Source organism: Anomaloglossus baeobatrachus (genome assembly GCF_048569485.1).
Source record: "Anomaloglossus baeobatrachus isolate aAnoBae1 chromosome 5 unlocalized genomic scaffold, aAnoBae1.hap1 SUPER_5_unloc_3, whole genome shotgun sequence".
In the NCBI taxonomy this organism is placed as follows: Eukaryota; Metazoa; Chordata; class Amphibia; order Anura; family Aromobatidae; genus Anomaloglossus; species Anomaloglossus baeobatrachus.
In genome coordinates this window covers 2,570,626-2,590,423 of record NW_027441806.1, presented here as the reverse complement: position 1 = coordinate 2,590,423, position 19,798 = coordinate 2,570,626, and the positions used below count along the sequence as shown (strand labels likewise).

At 45.0% G+C, this 19,798-nt stretch overlaps 1 protein-coding gene across 5 annotated transcripts; it reads right to left on the bottom strand.

Annotated features, from left to right (window-relative positions):
• Window positions 1-6,368: 6,368 nt before the first annotated feature.
• Window positions 6,369-14,147, bottom strand: LOC142259172 (uncharacterized). 5 transcript variants are annotated; one of them, XM_075331677.1, is made up of 4 exons: window positions 14,005-14,147; window positions 13,491-13,875; window positions 12,128-12,312; window positions 6,369-8,033 (listed from the first exon to the last, which is right to left on the bottom strand). In XM_075331677.1, exons 3-4 carry the CDS (start codon window positions 12,129-12,131, stop codon window positions 7,117-7,119), a joined length of 921 nt encoding a protein of 306 aa, XP_075187792.1. In that variant the 5' UTR covers window positions 12,132-12,312; window positions 13,491-13,875; window positions 14,005-14,147; the 3' UTR covers window positions 6,369-7,116. The 5 variants fall into 5 exon arrangements, 3 of the variants coding, with proteins under 3 accessions (XP_075187792.1, XP_075187794.1, XP_075187793.1); XM_075331679.1 differs by having other exon boundaries at window positions 6,369-8,030; XR_012727931.1 differs by lacking the exon at window positions 6,369-8,033 and adding an exon at window positions 11,311-11,394.
• Between the last annotated feature and the right edge of the window lie 5,651 nt (window positions 14,148-19,798).

The window sequence follows — 19,798 nt, the reverse complement described above, 5'->3', positions numbered from 1 at the left end:
TTCTGATTTTTAATTAAGGGGTAAACACAGTGACAGAATCCCATTAAATTCACAAAACCACATCATAAGTATCATAAATGTTACTTGCTCTTCACCAAGAGATAGACCCTTTTAGTTCTGGTCTCTTCTACACCCATAATCTAAACAGTAATAAAGGTTTGTGGGCAGAAATGAGCAAATCTAAATAGTAAAGTTCAGTGTTCATATTAAACACAGACTTTATAGAAATATCAGTGTTAAGGGGGCTTTACACGCAATCGTTAGGAGCCTTCACATGTACTTAACTGCCTATCGACGTCGCTGTTGCCGGTTAAACGCCTCCTTTCTAAGGGGACGGTTCGTGCGGCGTCACAGTGGCGTCACTAAGCGGCCGCCCAATAGAAGCGGAGGGGTGGAGATGAGTGGGACGTAACATCCCGCCCACCTCCTTCCTTCCTCATTGCCGGCAGCCGCAGGTAAGCTGCAGTTCGTCGTTCCCGAGGTGTCACACGTAGCGATGTGTGCTGCCTCAGGAACGACGAACAACCTGCGTCCTCAACAATCAACAATTCTTTGAAAACGAACGACGTGTCAGCGATGGACGATTTGGTATTTTCCATCATTAACGGCCGTTCATGGTGTCACACGCAACTATGTCGCTAACGATGCCGGATGTGCGTCACGGAATCCGTGACCCCGGCGATATATCGTTATATCGATATACGTCGTTGAGTGTAACAGGGCCTTTAGAGTTCGGGTGATTTTCGTATCCTAACTACTCGATCTAGCATCGGTGTGCTCGGGTACGCTTGGTGCTCGGCGCAGTGCGAGCAGCTTGCAGTGGTTGAACGGCTTTCACTGGGGGTAAAAACATAGTTATAGAATGTAGTTTGTAAAAGAGAAAAATCTGCCCTCCCTCCCCTGGAAATACTCCGTTTGTGGCCAGTTGCATGTGGGCGAAAACCCAAACTGTCCAATCAATGAATTCCAATGGGGTTCAGGTCAAGTCCGGGTCGCGAACTGAACTTTATCTAAAGTTCGGCTGAAAAAGCTGAACCCGAACTTCAACGGGACCGCTCATCTTTATTTGTGGGTAGCCCCACAAAAAATAATCACTTGGATATCAGACATATAAAATCCTTTTGATTTTTGTCTATTATTACAATGATCCTTTGCAAAGGAACCATTTTTATAAAATAAGGTGCCCATTTTATGCGGAGGCCACTCCTGATTGATGAAGTGGTGCATTCCTCTTCATGAATCTGGAGTGTGCCACCTTGTGCCATGCTAGAAATATTACTCCCATCAGGGACTGGAGTGGGATTTCTGGCATAGGGGTACAGCTCGTCTAGAATTAAAGGAGATGTGCTATCACGCCCCGTCCGACCCAAACTCTGCTAATTTTGTAGAGAATACAGTTAGGTCCAGAAATATTTGGACAGTGACACAATTTTCGCGAGTTGGGCTCTGCATGCCACCACATTGGATTTGAAATGAAACCTCTACAACAGAATTCAAGTGCAGATTGTAACGTTTAATTTGAAGGTTTGAACAAAAATATCTGATAGAAATTGTAGGAATTGTACACATTTCTTTACAAACACTCCACATTTTAGGAGGTCAAAAGTAATTGGACAAATAAACCAAACCCAAACAAAATATTTTTATTTTCAATATTTTGTTGCGAATCCTTTGGAGGCAATCACTGCCTTAAGTCTGGAACCCATGGACATCACCAAACGCTGGGTTTCCTCCTTCTTAATGCTTTGCCAGGCCTTTACAGCCGCAGCCTTCAGGTCTTGCTTGTTTGTGGGTCTTTCCGTCTTAAGTCTGGATTTGAGCAAGTGAAATGCATGCTCAATTGGGTTAAGATCTGGTGATTGACTTGGCCATTGCAGAATGTTCCACTTTTTTGCACTCATGAACTCCTGGGTAGCTTTGGCTGTATGCTTGGGGTCATTGTCCATCTGTACTATGAAGCGCCGTCCGATCAACTTTGCGGCATTTGGCTGAATCTGGGCTGAAAGTATATCCCGGTACACTTCAGAATTCATCCGGCTACTCTTGTCTGCTGTTATGTCATCAATAAACACAAGTGACCCAGTGCCATTGAAAGCCATGCATGCCCATGCCATCACGTTGCCTCCACCATGTTTTACAGAGGATGTGGTGTGCCTTGGATCATTTGCCGTTCCCTTTCTTCTCCAAACTTTTGTCTTCCCATCATTCTGGTACAGGTTGATCTTGGTCTCATCTGTCCATAGAATACTTTTCCAGAACTGAGCTGGCTTCATGAGGTGATTTTCAGCAAATTTAACTCTGGCCTGTCTATTTTTGGAATTGATGAATGGTTTGCATCTAGATGTGAACCCTTTGTATTTACTTTCATGGAGTCTTCTCTTTACTGTTGACTTAGAGACAGATACACCTACTTCACTGAGAGTGTTCTGGACTTCAGTTGATGTTGTGAACAGGTTCTTCTTCACCAAAGAAAGTATGCGGCGATCATCCACCACTGTTGTCATCCGTGGACGCCTAGGCCTTTTTGAGTTCCCAAGCTCACCAGTCAATTCCTTTTTTCTCAGAATGTACCCGACTGTTGATTTTGCTACTCCAAGCATGTCTGCTATCTCTCTGATGGATTTTTTCTTTTTTTTCAGCCTCAGGATGTTCTGCTTCATCTCAATTGAGAGTTCCTAAGACCGCATGTTGTCTGGTCACAGCAACAGCTTCCAAATGCAAAACCACACACCTGTAATCAACCCCAGACCTTTTAACTACTTCATTGATTACAGGTTAACGAGGGAGACGCCTTCAGAGTTAATTGCAGCCCTTAGAGTCCCTTGTCCAATTACTTTTGGTCCCTTGAAAAAGAGGAGGCTATGCATTACAGAGCTATGATTCCTAAACCCTTTCTCCGATTTGGATGTGAAAACTCTCATATTGCAGCTGGGAGTGTGCACTTTCAGCCCATATTATATATATAATTGTATTTCTGAACATGTTTTTGTAAACAGCTAAAATAACAAAACTTGTGTCACTGTCCAAATATTTCTGGACCTAACTGTATGTGAATAGCCACCAAAATTTCACACAAATCTGAATTGATCCAAATATTTGAGCCTCTTCAAAGCTTGTGTGACAATTTTTTTGGCATAAAAGCTTTGATAATTTTGGGACCAGAGTGTCTTAACTAGAGTTGAGTGAGCTCCGTAATATTCGTAATCGCTATACTCGTAACGAGTACTTTGTAATATTCGTGAATTTGTTCCGAATAGCGAGCACAATTTAAGTCAATGGGAAATGCGAGTAATATTTTGGTTGACCCAACAAAGGTCTGGGGGCCTGAGGAAAAGGCTGAAACGGATTGAAGTGCTGGTGGGGAGCATGACACGGCCCCGCACTTTAACACTGACAATACTGTGCGGGGCAGCCCGCACCTCCATGTCGACACTGCATTATTAAAGTACTGGCAGGGTGCAGGACACGGCCCCGCATTTTAGGTCAGAGTGCCTCATGTTACCAGAGGTCATACCATGGGAACCCAGGTATGACTGCCGATGAGCTGAGTGACGTCACTTCTGCTATCCAGGTCCTTCTTGTCACGGTTTCCCGGAGCCTGGAGAGATCGGACATGTTTGCGGTCTCTCGAGGCTTGGATGTAGCAGAGCTAGGACCTTCGTGGGACCGCGTGTGGGTTACCTTGGACTTGGGTGTTATTGGGGTTAATAAAGTGGTGAAAGAGGGGGCTTTTTTATATTTTATTCTATTCTAATTAAAGAATTTTTCGATGTTTGTGTTTATTTTCTTTCAGTTACAGATTAGTGATGGGGGGTGTCTCAGAGACGCCTGCCATGCTTAATCTAGAACTTAGTGGCTGCTATGGGCTGCAATTAACTCCTTATTACCCCGATTTCCACCGAATCAGGGTAATCGGGAAGAGCAAAATAAAGCTCCGAGATTGTCACATCTAATGGATGCGGCAATTCCGGGCATCTGCTGGCTGACATTTTTAGGCTGGGGAATTCCCAAAAACGTGGGTCTCCCCAGCCTGAGAATACCAACCCTCAGCTGAGGCTTTATCTTGGCTGGGTATCAAAATTAGGGAGGACCGCATGCCGTTTTTTTAACTATTTATTTTTTACTGTATGATATAGACCCGCCCACCGGTGGCAGTGATCGGTTGCAGTCAGACAGCTGTCACTCAGCTTGGGGGCGGGTCTGACTGTAACCAATCATGGCCACCAGTGTGCGGGGAAGGAGTGAAAATGTAATGAGGCTAATGAGCGGGTAGGGAAGAAGAATGAGAGGCAGCGGGAGCAGCGTGACAGCCGCACCTGTGATCGGTGAGTATGAAGCACTTGGAGAGAGACACTGGCAATGTACTGTGCACAAAATGGCAGTGGCCAGCCAATCACAGTAACGCCGCAAACAAGATGGCTGCAGCAATATTGTGATTGGTTAAGAATCCCAACATAATATAGGAGAAGAATAAAAAAAGGGCACTATCTATACTCAGCGGTTATTAATGCATCATGTGGCTCATAAATTCAATGCACGGTTAAAGTCCATCAAATCCATATTATTCACTGGTATTGGCAGACAGGAAAAAACCGGGGTGCTCATTGCAAAGAAAAAACACTTGCTGCACAGGTAAAAGTAAGTTGAATGGCACTCACCAGTAAAATTGTGTCAAAATCCTTTTAGTCCAACATTAAAATATAAGTGAAGGCACGGGGGAGGGAGTTGTACATGGCGCTTCGGACGACGGCCGTTTCGCGTCTTGTTTAACGCAATCGTGTGGACCTGTAGAAGCGTTAAACAAGACACGAAACGGCCGTCGTCCGACGCGCTATGTACACCCCCATTCCTTGTGCCTTCACTTATATTTTAATTTTTAGTGCTGAAGTGCACATTTAGTGCTGGCTTTTTGTTTTTTCTTCATTGAATTGGTCGGTGGCTGACCCCCACCTTGCTATGCACCCCAATTTAGGATGTATTCCATCTGTCTAGATTTTGGCGGTTGGTGACTGTTCACATTCAGTCATCAGGCCCTGTCCACAGGCTATTTACTTCATGCAGCATTTGCTTGGACCTGTCCCGCCCACAGCCATGACTCAGTCATGGGTACGGGATTGAAATAGACCAGGTGACTGCTGCTAGGAGCAGTTCTACTATTCATATGTGAGGCCGTATGGCACATTTTATAAAAATATTTTAGTGTAGGACTGCCCCAAATGGGATTTGCTGTGACGTGGCGGGGTAGCTCAAGAAATTGCAATTTTTTGCCAAAAATCTCAAAATTTTTATAATAAGTACAGTTTGGAATTTTTAGTGCTGAAGTGCACATTTAGTGCTGGCTTTTTGTTTTTACTTATATTTTAATGTTGGATTAAAAGGATTTTGACACAATTTTACCGTTGAATGCCATTCAACTTACTTTTACCCTGTGTAAGAAGCCGAACATGTTTTTTAGCTGCAAATCAGGCGCCAAAAAGGCTGGGAGGGACATTCAAATATAGCGAGGCGAATACAGTATTACTCGCAGTCTAACGAATATGCCGAGTACCATACTATTCTACGAATAGCAACGAATATACTCGCTCATCACTAGTCTTAACAACTTCCTCATATCTAGGATGCACTGCGATTCAATTCTCCCCTCACTATTTTTGTGCAAAATGTCTACAGGTCTGCCTCAACTCCAGAGGTTCAGGGCAAAATCATCACATCTAGACAATAGAGAAAGCTAGGCATGAAGAATATCTATATTACAAGCATTTATTAACAAAACAACAATATTTGAAATGCTATTATATACAATGTGATATACTTCAGAGTTCCTATCTCCAATCCAGGGCTGCGCTTTTTAGTAAATAAAGCAGTGGGAAACCTGAGATTAGTGAATTATCTAAATATAATCCAGTATCAAAACATTTAACGAATGTTCCTAAAGGCTGTCAAAGGGGCTAACAGTGTGTCAGCTAAAAGAGAAAATGAATATACACTGCTCCCCTCGCCATAATCCTGCGCACCTCTAGGCAATGAAGCCAGCGCCAACCAAGAGGTTGGCGGGTGGTATTATTAGCATGGGGAGCAGTGAATATTCATTCTTTTTAATATGGGGTACACATGATCACCCAGCCGCCGGCTTACTGCTGTGGCTGGGCGATCACGTCTGTCTACTATTAGAGAACGAATATTCATTGCTCCCTAAGCCCAAAATTCCGGCTGTGGGGAGCAGTGAATATTCTGGCAGCTGACGTCTGCGTGTAACTGGAGGCACATGGCAGTAATGTCATGCACTGCGCCGCTTACATGGTGAAGTCACTTGCCAGCACCAGAAGAGAACAACGTGCATGTAGAGAGCGGAGGGATGGTGAGTTTAATAATTTATTTTCTTAAGTGTTCAGCTTGATGGGGAAATATATAACAGAATGGGCCCAAGATGAGGGCCATATATACAAGGATAGGGACATATATACTAGGACAAGAGCCATATATACCAGGATGGGGATCATATATACCAGGATGGGATAATGATGGGCAACATATATAGCAGGATGAAAGACATATACATGAGGATGAGAGACACATATACCTGGAAGGGGCCCAGGATGGAGGACATTAGTACAAAATTGGGTGATTTTTATCCCCGTAACAGTGTCAGCAGCAGATCCCCCCCCCAAAAACAGTGCTTCATGACCACATTTTTTTATGTTAATCTTTTTCCCTATTTTCCTCCTTCAAAACCTAGGTGCGTCTTATGGTCCGAAAAATACGATAAGTTTAAAAAGAGTGAAAATGGTGCATTCCCTCACAAATTCTTACTTAAGGAATTGTAGCCAATTTTTTTATAAAACCCTTTGAATTATAGTACATCATGATGGTTTCTCCTGTGTGACTCATCTGACAACAGGACCTGATTAATGATAAAAACATTTGGCAAATTCTGAAAGCAAAAATAGCTGCTCCGCTCTGTTGGTTTTCTGATGTCGGCAAGACTTGATTTACCAGTTAAACATTTCAATTATTCACAACATGAAAAAGGTTCCTTCCCTATGCGGCTTCTTCACATGATTAACCAGATCTGATTTCTGAGAAAAACACTATCTACATTCAGAACATAAAAATGGTTTATTTTGTGTGATTTTTTTGATGGTAAACAAGATTCAATTTCCTAGTAAAACATTTACCACATTCTGAACATGAAAATGGCTTCTCCCCCGTGTGATTTTTCTGATGCACAACAAGATGTGATTTCTGAATTAAACATTTCCCACATTCTGAACATGAAAATGGCTTCACCCCTGTGTGAGATCTATGATGCTGAAGATCGTATTTCCGAATAAAACATTTCCCACACTCTGAACATGAAAATGGCTTCTCCCCTGGATGAAGTTTTCCATGGTCAACAAGATGTGATTTCCTAGTAAAACATTTACCACCTTCCAAGCATGAAAATGGCTTCTCCCCTGTGTGTTTTTTCTTATGCATAACAAGATGTGATTTCTGAATAAAACATTTCCCACATTCTGAACATGAAAATGGCTTCTCCCCTGTATGAAATCTTTGATGCACAACAAGTTTTGATTGCCAATTAAAACATTTCCTACACTCTGAACATGAAATTGGCTTCTCCCCTGTGTGAAGTTTTCCATGGTCAACAAGACTTGATTTCCTAGTAAAACATTTTCCACATTTTGGGTATGAGAATGGCTTCTTCCCTGTGTGAGTTATTTGATGGATATTAAGATGTGATTTCCAGGTAAAACATTTCCCACATTTTGAACATGAAAATGGTTTCTCCCTTGCAGGAGCCGTTTCATGTTCCACATCCCTTCTGTAACTTTTATTTTGCTTACAATTCTGTGATAAATCAGAATTTTGGACTTGTTTGAAAAGATCAGATGATAAAGCTTTCCGAGGATGGACGGGAGGTATATCTGGGACAACAGCATGCTCTTCATATGTATCATGTGTGATACTTTCATCATCTGTTATAAATTCTGAGGATATTTGATTTCCATCTGAACTCCCAATACAGTCATCTGCTAAAAATAAACACAATATTATTATTTTTTAATGATGATATCTTGAAAGTACATTTATTTTTTTTAAACCATAACATCAGAAATTAAATTAGGAAAAAATGTATTCTGAATTTGTTGTCCAATTTTGACATCTAAAGCCTGCTTTACACGTTGCAATTTCGCATACGAAATCGTATGCGATTTGCAACGCCCCCATCGTATGTGCGGCACGTTCAATTTGTTGAACGTGCCGCACAAACGATTAACCCCCGTCACACGTACTTACCCGTCCATACGACCTCGATGTGGGTGGCGAACATCCACTTCCTGGAGTGGGAGGGACGTTCAGCGTCACATGACGTCACACGGCAGCCGGCTAATAGAAGCGGAGGGGCGGAGATGAGCAGGACGTAAACATCCCGCCCACCTCCTTCCTTCAGCATTGCTGGCCGGGAGCCGCAGGACGCAGGTAAGAACTGTTCAATGTTCCCGGGGTGTCACACACTGCGATGTGTGCTGCCTCGGAAACATTGCACAATCTGACGTTCAATTCTAGAGAAATGAACGATGTGCGTGCGATGAACGTTTTTCCGTCCAATCGCAATCGCACGTACCTGTCACACACTGCAATGTACCTTAGAATGCCGGATGTGCGTCACTTACGACGTGACCCCACCGACACATTGTAAGATACATTGCAGTGTGTAAAGCGGGCTTAAAGGCCGCTTTACACACAACCATATCGCTAGCGATCTCGTTAGCGATATGACACGCCCAGATCATTGCTACGATTTGCAGAGTTCGCTCATAGGTCGTTTTGCAGCGGTCACACGTACTCATCTCACAAACGACGCAACATCGTTCAGCGATATATTGTTTGACCAAGGCGGTCGTGTGGACACCATCACACAGTATATTCCTCCCAACGATTCCGGCAATGACAGAGGCGTATAATTGTCCATAGCATACACCCTGGCGTGTGATTGCCTCGCCCTCTACACGCCCCAACTTCCATACTGTCAGAATCTCCTCCGGTCTTCTGTTACGTGATTGGTTGTCTGTGAAATAAAAGGCCACATTTGCGGCTGCCTTGTGTGACACAACCACTGGTGCCGCATGCGTAATCTGTTTTATGTGTGTGTGGCATCCTTTACGCCTTTCTATGTTCTCCAAGGTATTTTTTTTTTTATTTTGTTTTTTTTGTAAGTTTTTTTTTTTTTTTTAATCTTATTGTATTTTTGTAAGTTTAAAGTCTTATTAATTTCAGGGCCGTCATAAGCTCCACAGGACCGCGGGCAGCCACAAAGGACGTCAATGAAACTTTGTGTCTGCCTTATCAACCATGCCTGCCAAATCAGAACGCAGTTGGTACCACCAATCAGAGCGGAGGAGGCGTGAAGCATTGCTTGTAACGACACGCCTGCGTCGCTGATGACGGACGCACTAACGATGTTGTTCATCATTGGCAGGGTGTCAAACGTAGCAATATGCTGAGTTCGAAACGACGAACAATATTTTGAAACTGAACAATGTGTCAACCATCAACGATTTTCGCTATTTTTAAGATCGTTCGTAGTCGCTCGTAGGTGTCACACGCAACGACGTCGCTAACGACGACGGAAATGCGTCACGAAAACCGTGACCCCGATGACATATCGTCAGATAAATCGTAGCGTGTAGCGGGGCCTTAAGAGTTACATCTTCGTTAATTCGGATCTCTCATTCCTAGCAACTGTTCTCTGGAATGTGCTACAGTAAATAATCTGATTGATTTTCAAATGTGACTGCAGAATAATGAGGGACAGGGGGCTCCTATTCTGTCCCTCACGCTAGGGGACCCTAAGCTATTCATAACCTTTGGATTACTCCTGAACGTAGAGATGCCAGACTCCAGTGCCTTACTATTCTCCTGACCAGATCTAATCTATTATCCCCCCGGGGAAGGAAGGGGCAGGAGTATGATGGAAACACAGATTAAGACAGACGGGAAACACAGATTAAGACAAATGGGACACATTTCAAACTCACAGAAATAAACAGTGAGAGACTAAGGATAAAAGCAAGAGCAGGAATGCAGCAACAAAAAGACAACATGCGTTAACACCACAACAGCTCTCACAGTAATAATGCACAACAACCACCTGTAAGTCTGGATCACAACTCCTCACCAGATCAGTATAGGCAAACTTTAGCTGGCATTAAAAGAATAGTCCAGCCAGCATATACAGAAGGGGAGTGAATGATACTGGCTCCCCTACCGCATGTGATCAAAGACATTAACAAGGAGCCCAGCAGAGAATAACTCTTGCTAGCCTGCCCAAGCCTGTGGTTCGATGCCTGCGTCTCCCTGCGCTGCTCACAGACATCAGAGAAGTTAACATACAAAGCACTAGAGTCTATAATTTCCAGAAATCCTGACGCCGCCATGACAGTTGGCAAAACCTGCAAAAATCTCCTTGTAACATTGATCCACAACATAGACCTTTTAAACGAGATTTTCATTCGAAGACAAACATAAAATAGTTACAGACAGATGCCGGATATTGAATGGGGCTATCCGGGACTGTAACGATAATGGCCCATCGTTAGACTTTGTAATCAAAGCAAGGTCTTGTGGTCTGTGCAGAAACATTAGGGCTCCAATTCATCAAGACCGGCTATGTACACTGAAAAATGACGTCAGGGACTGGAGTGAGATTTCTGGTATAGGGAACGCCGCAGTTTGTTATGAATCAGAGAAGCGGTGGCATCACACCCTTCTTCTAACAAAGCTCTGCCCAATATGACAAATCTGGTTAAAATTAGCATGAAACCTCCAAAAATCGCACAATTTTTTTCACAACGCTGTGTTGCACAGAAATTTGTGAGAACTTTTGAAGTGATTTATACCAGAATTCTGACATAATTGCTTTGATGAGTCAGGGTCTGGGTGTCAAATTTCCTTCTGTAGGTGTCTCCATTCATTCAAGGGTAGTTTGCCAGTAGCTCACATTCTCTATAACAATAATTTAATTACATCTTCTTTAGTAGGTGAAAACTTTTGCATTTCAGTGTGCGGCTGTAACTCTGCCCATTTTGGCAAAGCTGGTTAAAATTGGCATGAACACTCACACACACACACACACACACACACACACACACACACACACACACACACACACACACCAGCCTGTCTCCTCTTCAGCTTTAGACTTCTATAATTAAGACACCTTTGCTTACATGACGTGATGTCAAAAAGGTCCTTAAGCAGTCGTATAATCGATATATAAACACTGGGGCTGCAAAGAGAATGGGGGCCTGTGAAATTGCCCAGTTTGCGCTCCCTTTCCCCTAATGCCAGTCCTGCATGCCAGCCTGTGTCCTGTTCAATTCATTTAGACTCCTGCAATTAAGAGACCTTTGGTTACATGATGTCATTGATGTCACATGACTTTGAAGTCATCAAAGGTCCTTAAACAATCAACTTCAGAATACAACTGATGGGGACCCTAAGAGAATGGGGTTCCTCAGAAATTGCGCAGTTTGAGTCCTACGTTGGTCCTGACTGTAACTAAGGCATATTTTTGGAGTAGGGCTTATGTTTCAAGCATTCTCCAAAAATCCCATAAAATCATGCTAGTTCTTATTTTTGCACAGACCAAGAGAGATAGGGGCAAAGCAGTCATGGGTCACACAAAGGACCACAGGGTCAATAATACAGTCAGTACAACTTCTTTTGCAAAAATATAACAAATATTTATTAAGATACAATACATAGCAAAAGAAGTGACAGTACAAAGGCATCATCAAAGAGAATTAATAAAGAACACTGATCAGGCTAAAGTTATGTCACTGATGTAGAACACGGATCCACGTACCATATAGGGAGTAATGTACAATTATGTCAAATGATGACTCCTCTATGCAACTATGCAAGGACTGCAAATTTACCCCTCATATAATACCAAAGCATATGCAAAACTAGGGGGTATTACAGTGTGTGTCCAAAATAACGGGCACTCGTTCAACAAATAGTTCCCAGTGCTCAGAGGAGCCAGATCCTAGACCATGTTATAAACAACCAGAAAAGGAGTAAACAATAATAGAGGGAATGAAAACTCCCATCTTAAACTCACCCATGCTGGTTACCGTGGAAGCCGAGGAAAACGTGCCCCGACGCGCACGTTTCGCTAACTTCTTCAGGGGGCCGTGGAGTCGTTTGATTCTTATTTTTGGTGTAGGTTGTCTTTTTGGAGAAACAGGGTATTCATGAACCCTCTGCAGGTCTTTCAGTTGCCATCATAACGACATAGAGAAGGCACTAGAAACAAACAGCAGAAGAAGCAGAAGCAAAGAAAATACAGCTGAAAAAACCAGAGCAGAAAACCTAAAAATGTAAACACAAAATAAGTGCAGAAAGTACATAAGTAGATATCTCTTAGGCCCGTTTCACACGTCAGTGAAAAACAGTGACGTTTTTCACTGGCGTGTAAAACACGCACATGTCCCTGCGTGTGCCGTGAATCACGACACACGTGGGTTGTCTAAGTGCAATCCGGGCTCCGTTATCCGTGGCCCGTGATTGCACTTAGAAATCAACTCACCTGCGCCCGCTCCCGCTGTCCGTGGTGCTGAATCCCCCCGCGACGCAGCATCCGGCCGGCGCTGACCCCCGCAGCAGCTGCTTCCGGGTCGGCTGTCTCGTGCATCATGGATATGCGCGACAGTAATCAGCCGGCTTAGAAGCAGCAAGCTGCACGGGCTGCAGAGAGCGCGCCTGAAGCCGGGTGAGTTAAAATGTTTATTATTTTAAATGCACGTTTTTTTCTGGCACGTGTTTCACGGACCACACCACTGCGTGGTCCGTGGAACATCAGTGATGCCAGAAAAAAATGGACATGTCTCCGTGCAGCAATCACGCACACGCGGGTACGCTGCACGGAGACACGTGCAGTGAAAAATCACTGACGTGTGAGCAGACCCATTCATTATAATGGCGTATGTCAGTGATTCTGGGACGTTTAAAAAAAAGCACAAACGTACCAGAATCACTGACGTGTGAAAGGGGCCTTACTGGATAGAACTGGAGGAAACACATCCTGAGGAACATCGGGAGCTTCTTGTTTACAGTCCTGTGGGAGAAGAGAAATATCAAAAAACTGACCCGCACATCCAACAAATGTGAACAGGTGCTAACTGAAAAAACATAGTAACTATAAATGCATACAGTCGCACACTGAAAAAGCCAAAAATGTACAAGGGAAAATATGGCACTGCATTACTGCAAAAGAGAGATATTGAGTTTATGTATTGGCCAATGCATGTAAGCCTGGAAACCAACGGCAAGGTATATCTCTGTAATGTGGGAGAAGAGGACGGGGACATCTCTCTGGTATTGTCCTCTTACTGGATAGACCTGGAGGAGACACATACAGGGACTGAATTCATTCCTTACATACAGATAATTATAGGCCGTGTGTATTTAGTCCTGTCTATTACCTGGTGATGTGAGGGGCTGGGGATCCTCCATCATGACGTCCTTGTACAGATCTTTGTGTCCTTCTAAATACTCCCACTCCTCCATGGAGAAATAGACGGTGACGTCCTGACACCTTATAGGAACCTGACACATACAATGATACCGTCACCCCCGATCCCTCTATAGCGTTACTGTATAATGTCCCAGCATTCCCAGCAGTGTCACCTCTCCAGTCAGCAGCTCAATCATCTTGTAGGTGAGTTCTAGGATCTTCTGGTCATTGATGTCCTCATGTATCGGGGGTGAGGTGGAGGCCCCGTGATTGGGCTCAGGGGTCTTCCCCATCCATCAGACAAATGGGGCCTGACAGCGCTCACTAGAGGTCTTCTTCACTACTGTGTAATCCTGGTTATGGAGAGACACAGTAATAAATCTCACTCCAGACATTTCCAGAGTCCTCACCTCTCCAGTTCTGTCCATCTGTTATTCCCATAGATAAGAATGATGTAATATGACGTCATCAGAATCTCTCACCTCTCCAGTAAGCCGGAAGAGGATCTCTAGGGTGAGGTGTAATATCCTCTCCGCCATCTTGTCCCTGTCCATATCCATCCTTCACGGGGCAATCAGGAGAATTCTCTTCTATAGATCTCCACTGAGAGGATCCGATATTGTAGGGACCTGAATGGGGAGAAGATGACGATGGAACATCATAAAGAATCCGCTGTAATAATACAATTAACCTCATAACGACGGCCGTACGACTTAAAGCGGCGGCAAAACAGGGTACTTATTCTGTTCTGCCGCTTTAAAGCAGCGGCCCGAAAAAACCCTGTAGCGCCCCCCAGCGACCGAAAATCTCGGGGGTTTCAGCTACCGGGGGTAGCTGAGACCCCCCAGATTATGAATCGGGGTGTTTTTTCTGGACCCCGTTAATGCGATCGCCGGTATACACCGTATACCGGCGACAACATTAAAAAAAAATAAATGGCCGGTAAAATTGATTTATTTCTCATCTGACGTGATCAAACATGTCAGATGAGAAATAAATATGAGCCCTTAGTGCCCCCAAGGCCCCCGGTACCGGAGAAATGTATCCAACACCCCCCCTTCCGGAAAATCCAAGATGGCGCCGAGGCGCGCTGAAAACTGCCGCCGCTGCCGGCTCTGCATTCATTTCCTTCCGATCTGAAATGATCAAACATTTCAGATCGGAGGGAAATGTCCTCCCCCTGACCCCTCCTCCGGTACACCGGACATCTCTGGTCCCCGGAGCCCCCTCCGGTTCTCCAGAGCCGCCCCCCTCCCCCCTCCGGAAGATGGCGGCGCGCAGCGCACAGTAGCGCGCGGCCGCATTCATCCTGCTCTTTCTGCCGCATGTGACACGTCACATGCGACAGAAAGTTGTCCCCAGGTCCCGCTAGGTCACCCCCCCTCAGCCCCCGGTCTTACGTTACCTGGCTGGTGCATCGTCCCCGCGATTACGCCGCCTCCTTCTTGAAAGCTGGCGGCGCATGCGCAGACAGTGGCTGTCAGCTGGAACCCTGCAAGCAGGGACGCTGACCTCGCTGATGCACTGTGGACCGGGGGAGAGTGAGTGCAGTAATCTGCAGCCTCACTCCTCACATGGAGAGACTGCTGTTCTAGAAAATGGGGGGTACGTTCTGTGAGCGTGCCCCTCATATTCTGGAATGAGGTTACTGCAGGTCACTCTGCCCTAAGTTGGACCGGTGCAGTGTGATTGCAGTATTCTAAGATTACTGCACCCACACTACTCATGGAGAGCTTGCTCTTCCAGAAAATGGGGGATACGTTCCCTGAACGTGCCCCCCATATTCTAGAAGGTCCAGAGTCGCCGAGGGACCTCCAAAATGGATTACAGCGACCGAAATTTATTTATTTTCAATAAATTGGTGAAAGAGGAATGTTTCGGGGAGTTTTTTTTTTCAAATAATTTTTTTTTTTTGTCTTTATTTTTTTCTATTACAGACTGGGTTAGTGATGTCGGGTATCTGTTTAGATGCCGTGACATCACTAACCCCAGGGCTTGATGCCAGGTGACATTACAGCTGGTATCAACCCCGTATATTACCCCGTTTGCCACCGCACCAGGGCGCGGGATGAGCTGGAGCGAAGCGCCAGGATTGGCGCATCTAATGGATGCGCCACTTCTGGGGTGGCTGCAGCCTGATTTTTTTAGGCTGGGAAGAGTCCAATAACCATGGCTCTTCCCACCCTGAGAATACCAGACCCCAGCTGTCTGCTTCACCTTGGCTGGTGATCTAATTTGGGGGGGACCCCACGTTTTTTTTTTTTTTAAAAAAAAACGCCTGGGGAGCCCTCCAAATTGATCACCAGCCAAGGTGAAGCTGTCAGCTGTGGTTTGCAGGCTACAGCTGTCTGCTTTACCCTAGCTGGCTATCAAAAATAGGGGGGACCCCACGTTGTTTATTTTAATTATTAATTTTTTGGGGGGCTAAATACAAGGCTAGGCACCCTTTAGTGCCACATGAAAGGCACTAAAGGGCGCCAGCTTAGAATATGCATGGGGGTGGGACGTTATATATGTTTGACATCTATCTATTGTAGCATTTTAGGCTGTGTGCCCACGATCAGGGTTTGCAGCATTTTGGGCGCAGTGTTTTCCCTGCGTCCATAACGCTGCGTTGTGCACTAGAAGCACAGTGGAAGGATTTTTAGAAATCCTATGCCCAATGTGATTCTTTTCTCCGCAGCATAAACCGACCTGTGGTGCAGCTTCCTGAGCCTCAGCATGTCAATTTATGCTGCGGAGACAAGAGTGTTCTCTGCAGGTAGCATAGAGCTAAAGTCCACAGCAGCCTGAACCCAAATCGTGGGCATGGGCAGCTGCGTTCTCCCGTGGACAACACTCACATCTCTGCAGGAAGGCTGACACTGTATACTAGATGCCGTGTCGCTGGATCATGGCCACATAGCCTAAAAGTGAGACATTTGTTGCTACAGCAACATTTTTGTGAAGTACCTGTGGATTCAAAATGCTTACTATACTCCTGAATAAAATCCAGTTTCCAAAATGGGGTCACTTGTGGGGGGTTTCTAATGTATAGGTACCCAAGGGGCCCTGCAAATGTGACATGGTGCCCGCAATTTATTTCAACTTTTCCAGAATTCAAATGGTGCTCCTTCCATTCCAAGCCCTCCCATTTATCCAAACAGAGGTTTTTGGCCACATGTGGGGTATCCCTGTGCTCATAAGACATTGGATAACAACCTGTGGGGTCCACGGTTTGTTGTTGTCTCTTGAAAAAGTAAGAAATTTGATGCTGAAGCAACATTTTTGTGAAAAAAATGAAACTTTTCAATATGGCAACCTAAGCTTATCAAATTCTGTGAAGTACTCTTGGATTCAAACTGCTCAATATACACCTAGATAAAAGCCTTGGGGGGTCTAGTTTCCAAAATGGCATCACTTGTGAGGGGTTTCTGCTGTTTAGGTACCTTAGCGGACCTGTAAATGCAACATGGTGCCCGCAATCTATTTCAGCCAAATTTGCTTTCTAAAATTCAAATATTGCTCCTTCTGTTCCGAGCCCTCCCATTTGTCCAAACAGAGGTTTCTGACCACATGTGGGGTATCGGCGCACTCATAAGAAAGTGGGGAACAAGTTTTGGGGTCCATTTTGATGTGTTATTTCTTCTAAAAGTGAATAAATTTGGGTTAGAGCAACATTTTTAGGTAAAATTTAATTTTTGCTTTTTTTCATTCCACATTGCTTTTGTTCATGTGAAGCACCTGAAGGCTTGATTAACTTCTTGAATGTGGTTTTGAGTACTTTGGGGGGTGCAGTTTTTAGAATTGTGTCACTTTTGGGTATTTTCTGTCACCTAGGCCCCTCAAAGTCACTTCAAATGTGATGTGGTCCCTAAAAAAAAAAATGGTTTTGTAAATTTTGATGTAAAAATGAGAAATCGCTGATAAACTTTGAACCCCTCTAACTTCCTAACAAAAAAAAAATTGTTTCCAAAATTGTGCTTATGTAAAGTAGACATGTGGGAAATGTTATTTATTAACTATTTTGTGTCACAGAAATCTCTGGTTTAACGGTAAATATTAAAAATTCAAAAGTTGAAAATTGCTACATTTTCAACATTTTTGCCAAAATTCAATTTTTTTCATAAATAAACGCAAAAAATATTGTCCTAAATTTGGTACTAACATGAAGTCCAATATGTCACGAAAAAACAATCTCAAAATCACCAGGATCCGTTGAAGCGTTCCAGAGTTATAACCTCATGAAGTGACACTGGTCAGAATTGCAAAATTTGGTCTGGTCATTAAGGTGAAAATTAGCTCCGTCACTAAGGGGTTAATAGAGATAATAAGGGGAACATTCTGGGGGAACATTATACTGTGTGGGGACAGAAGGGGGCCGAGGACCGAGGGCAGAAAGGGGCCGAGGACCGAGGGCAGAAAGGGGCCGAGGACCGAGGGCAGAAAGGGGCTGAGAACCGAGGGCAGAAAGGGGCCGAGGGCAGGAAGGGTCCGAGGACCGAGGGCAGAAAGGGTCCGAGGACCGAGGGCAGAAAGGGTCCGAGGACCGAGGGCAGAAAGGGGCCGAGGACAGAAAGGGGCCGATGGCAGAAAGGGGCCGAGGACTGATGGCAGAAAGGGGCAGAGGACCGAGGGCAGAAAGGGGCTGAGGACCAAGGGCAGAAAGGGGCCGAGGACTGAGGGCAGACGGGTTTCCTCACTTCCGGCCTCTCATAGTTGGGGCGTTTGTATCTATCAGAAGAAAAGGAACAAAAACCTCACGATTCATAGAAATCAGCGAGAGAAAAACACCAAGAAAGTCTCAGAGCTGAAGGGGTTAATGCCGCCTGCCCCAGTAATGGGGAATCTCCACACACCTCCACCTGCAGAGCCGCACACTAGATATATAATACCCTGCACCTACCTCCACCTGCAGAGCCGCACACTAGATATATAATACCCTGCACCTACCTCCACCTGCAGAGCCGCACACAGATATATAATACCCTGCACCTACCTCCACCTGCAGAGCCGCACACTAGATATATAATACCCTGCACCTACCTCCACCTGCAGAGCCGCACACTAGATATATAATACCCTGCACCTACCTCCACCTGCAGAGCCGCACACTAGATATATAATACCCTGCACCTACCTCCACCTGCAGAGCCGCACACTAGATATATAATACCCTGCACCTACCTCCACCTGCAGAGCCGCACACTAGATATATAATACCCTGCACCTACCTCCACCTGCAGAGCCACACACTAGATATATAATACCCTGCACCTACCTCCATCTGCAGAGCCGCACACTAGATATATAATACCCTGCACCTACCTCCACCTGCAGAGCCGCACACTAGATATATAATACCCTGCACCTACCTCCTCCTGCAGAGCCGCACACTAGATATATAATACCCTGCACCTACCTCCACCTGCAGAGCCGCACACTAGATATATAATACCCTGCACCTACCTCCACCTGCAGAGCCGCACACTAGATATATAATACCCTGCACCTACCTCCACCTGCAGAGCCGCACACTAGATATATAATACCCTGCACCTACCTCCACCTGCAGAGCCGCACACTAGATATATAATACCCTGCACCTACCTCCACCTGCAGAGCCGCACACTAGATATATAATACCCTGCACCTACCTCCACCTGCAGAGCCGCACACTAGATATATAATACCCTGCACCTACCTCCACCTGCAGAGCCGCACACTAGATATATAATACCCTGCACCTACCTCCACCTGCAGAGCCGCACACTAGATATATAATACCCTGCACCTACCTCCACCTGCAGAGCCGCACACTAGATATATAATACCCTGCACCTACCTCCACCTGCAGAGCCGCACACTAGATATATAATACCCTGCACCTACCTCCACCTGCAGAGCCGCACACTAGATATATAATACCCTGCACCTACCTCCTCCTGCAGAGCCGCACACTAGATATATAATACCCTGCACCTACCTCCACCTGCAGAGCCGCACACTAGATATATAATAACCTGCACCTACCTCCACCTGCAGAGCCGCACACTAGATATATAATAACCTGCACCTACCTCCACCTGCAGAGCCGCACACTAGATATATAATAACCTGCACCTACCTCCACCTGCAGAGCCGCACACTAGATATATAATACCCTGCACCTACCTCCACCTGCAGAGCCGCACACTAGATATATAATACCCTGCACCTACCTCCACCTGCAGAGCCGCACACTAGATATATAATACCCTGCACCTACCTCCACCTGCAGAGCCGCACACTAGATAT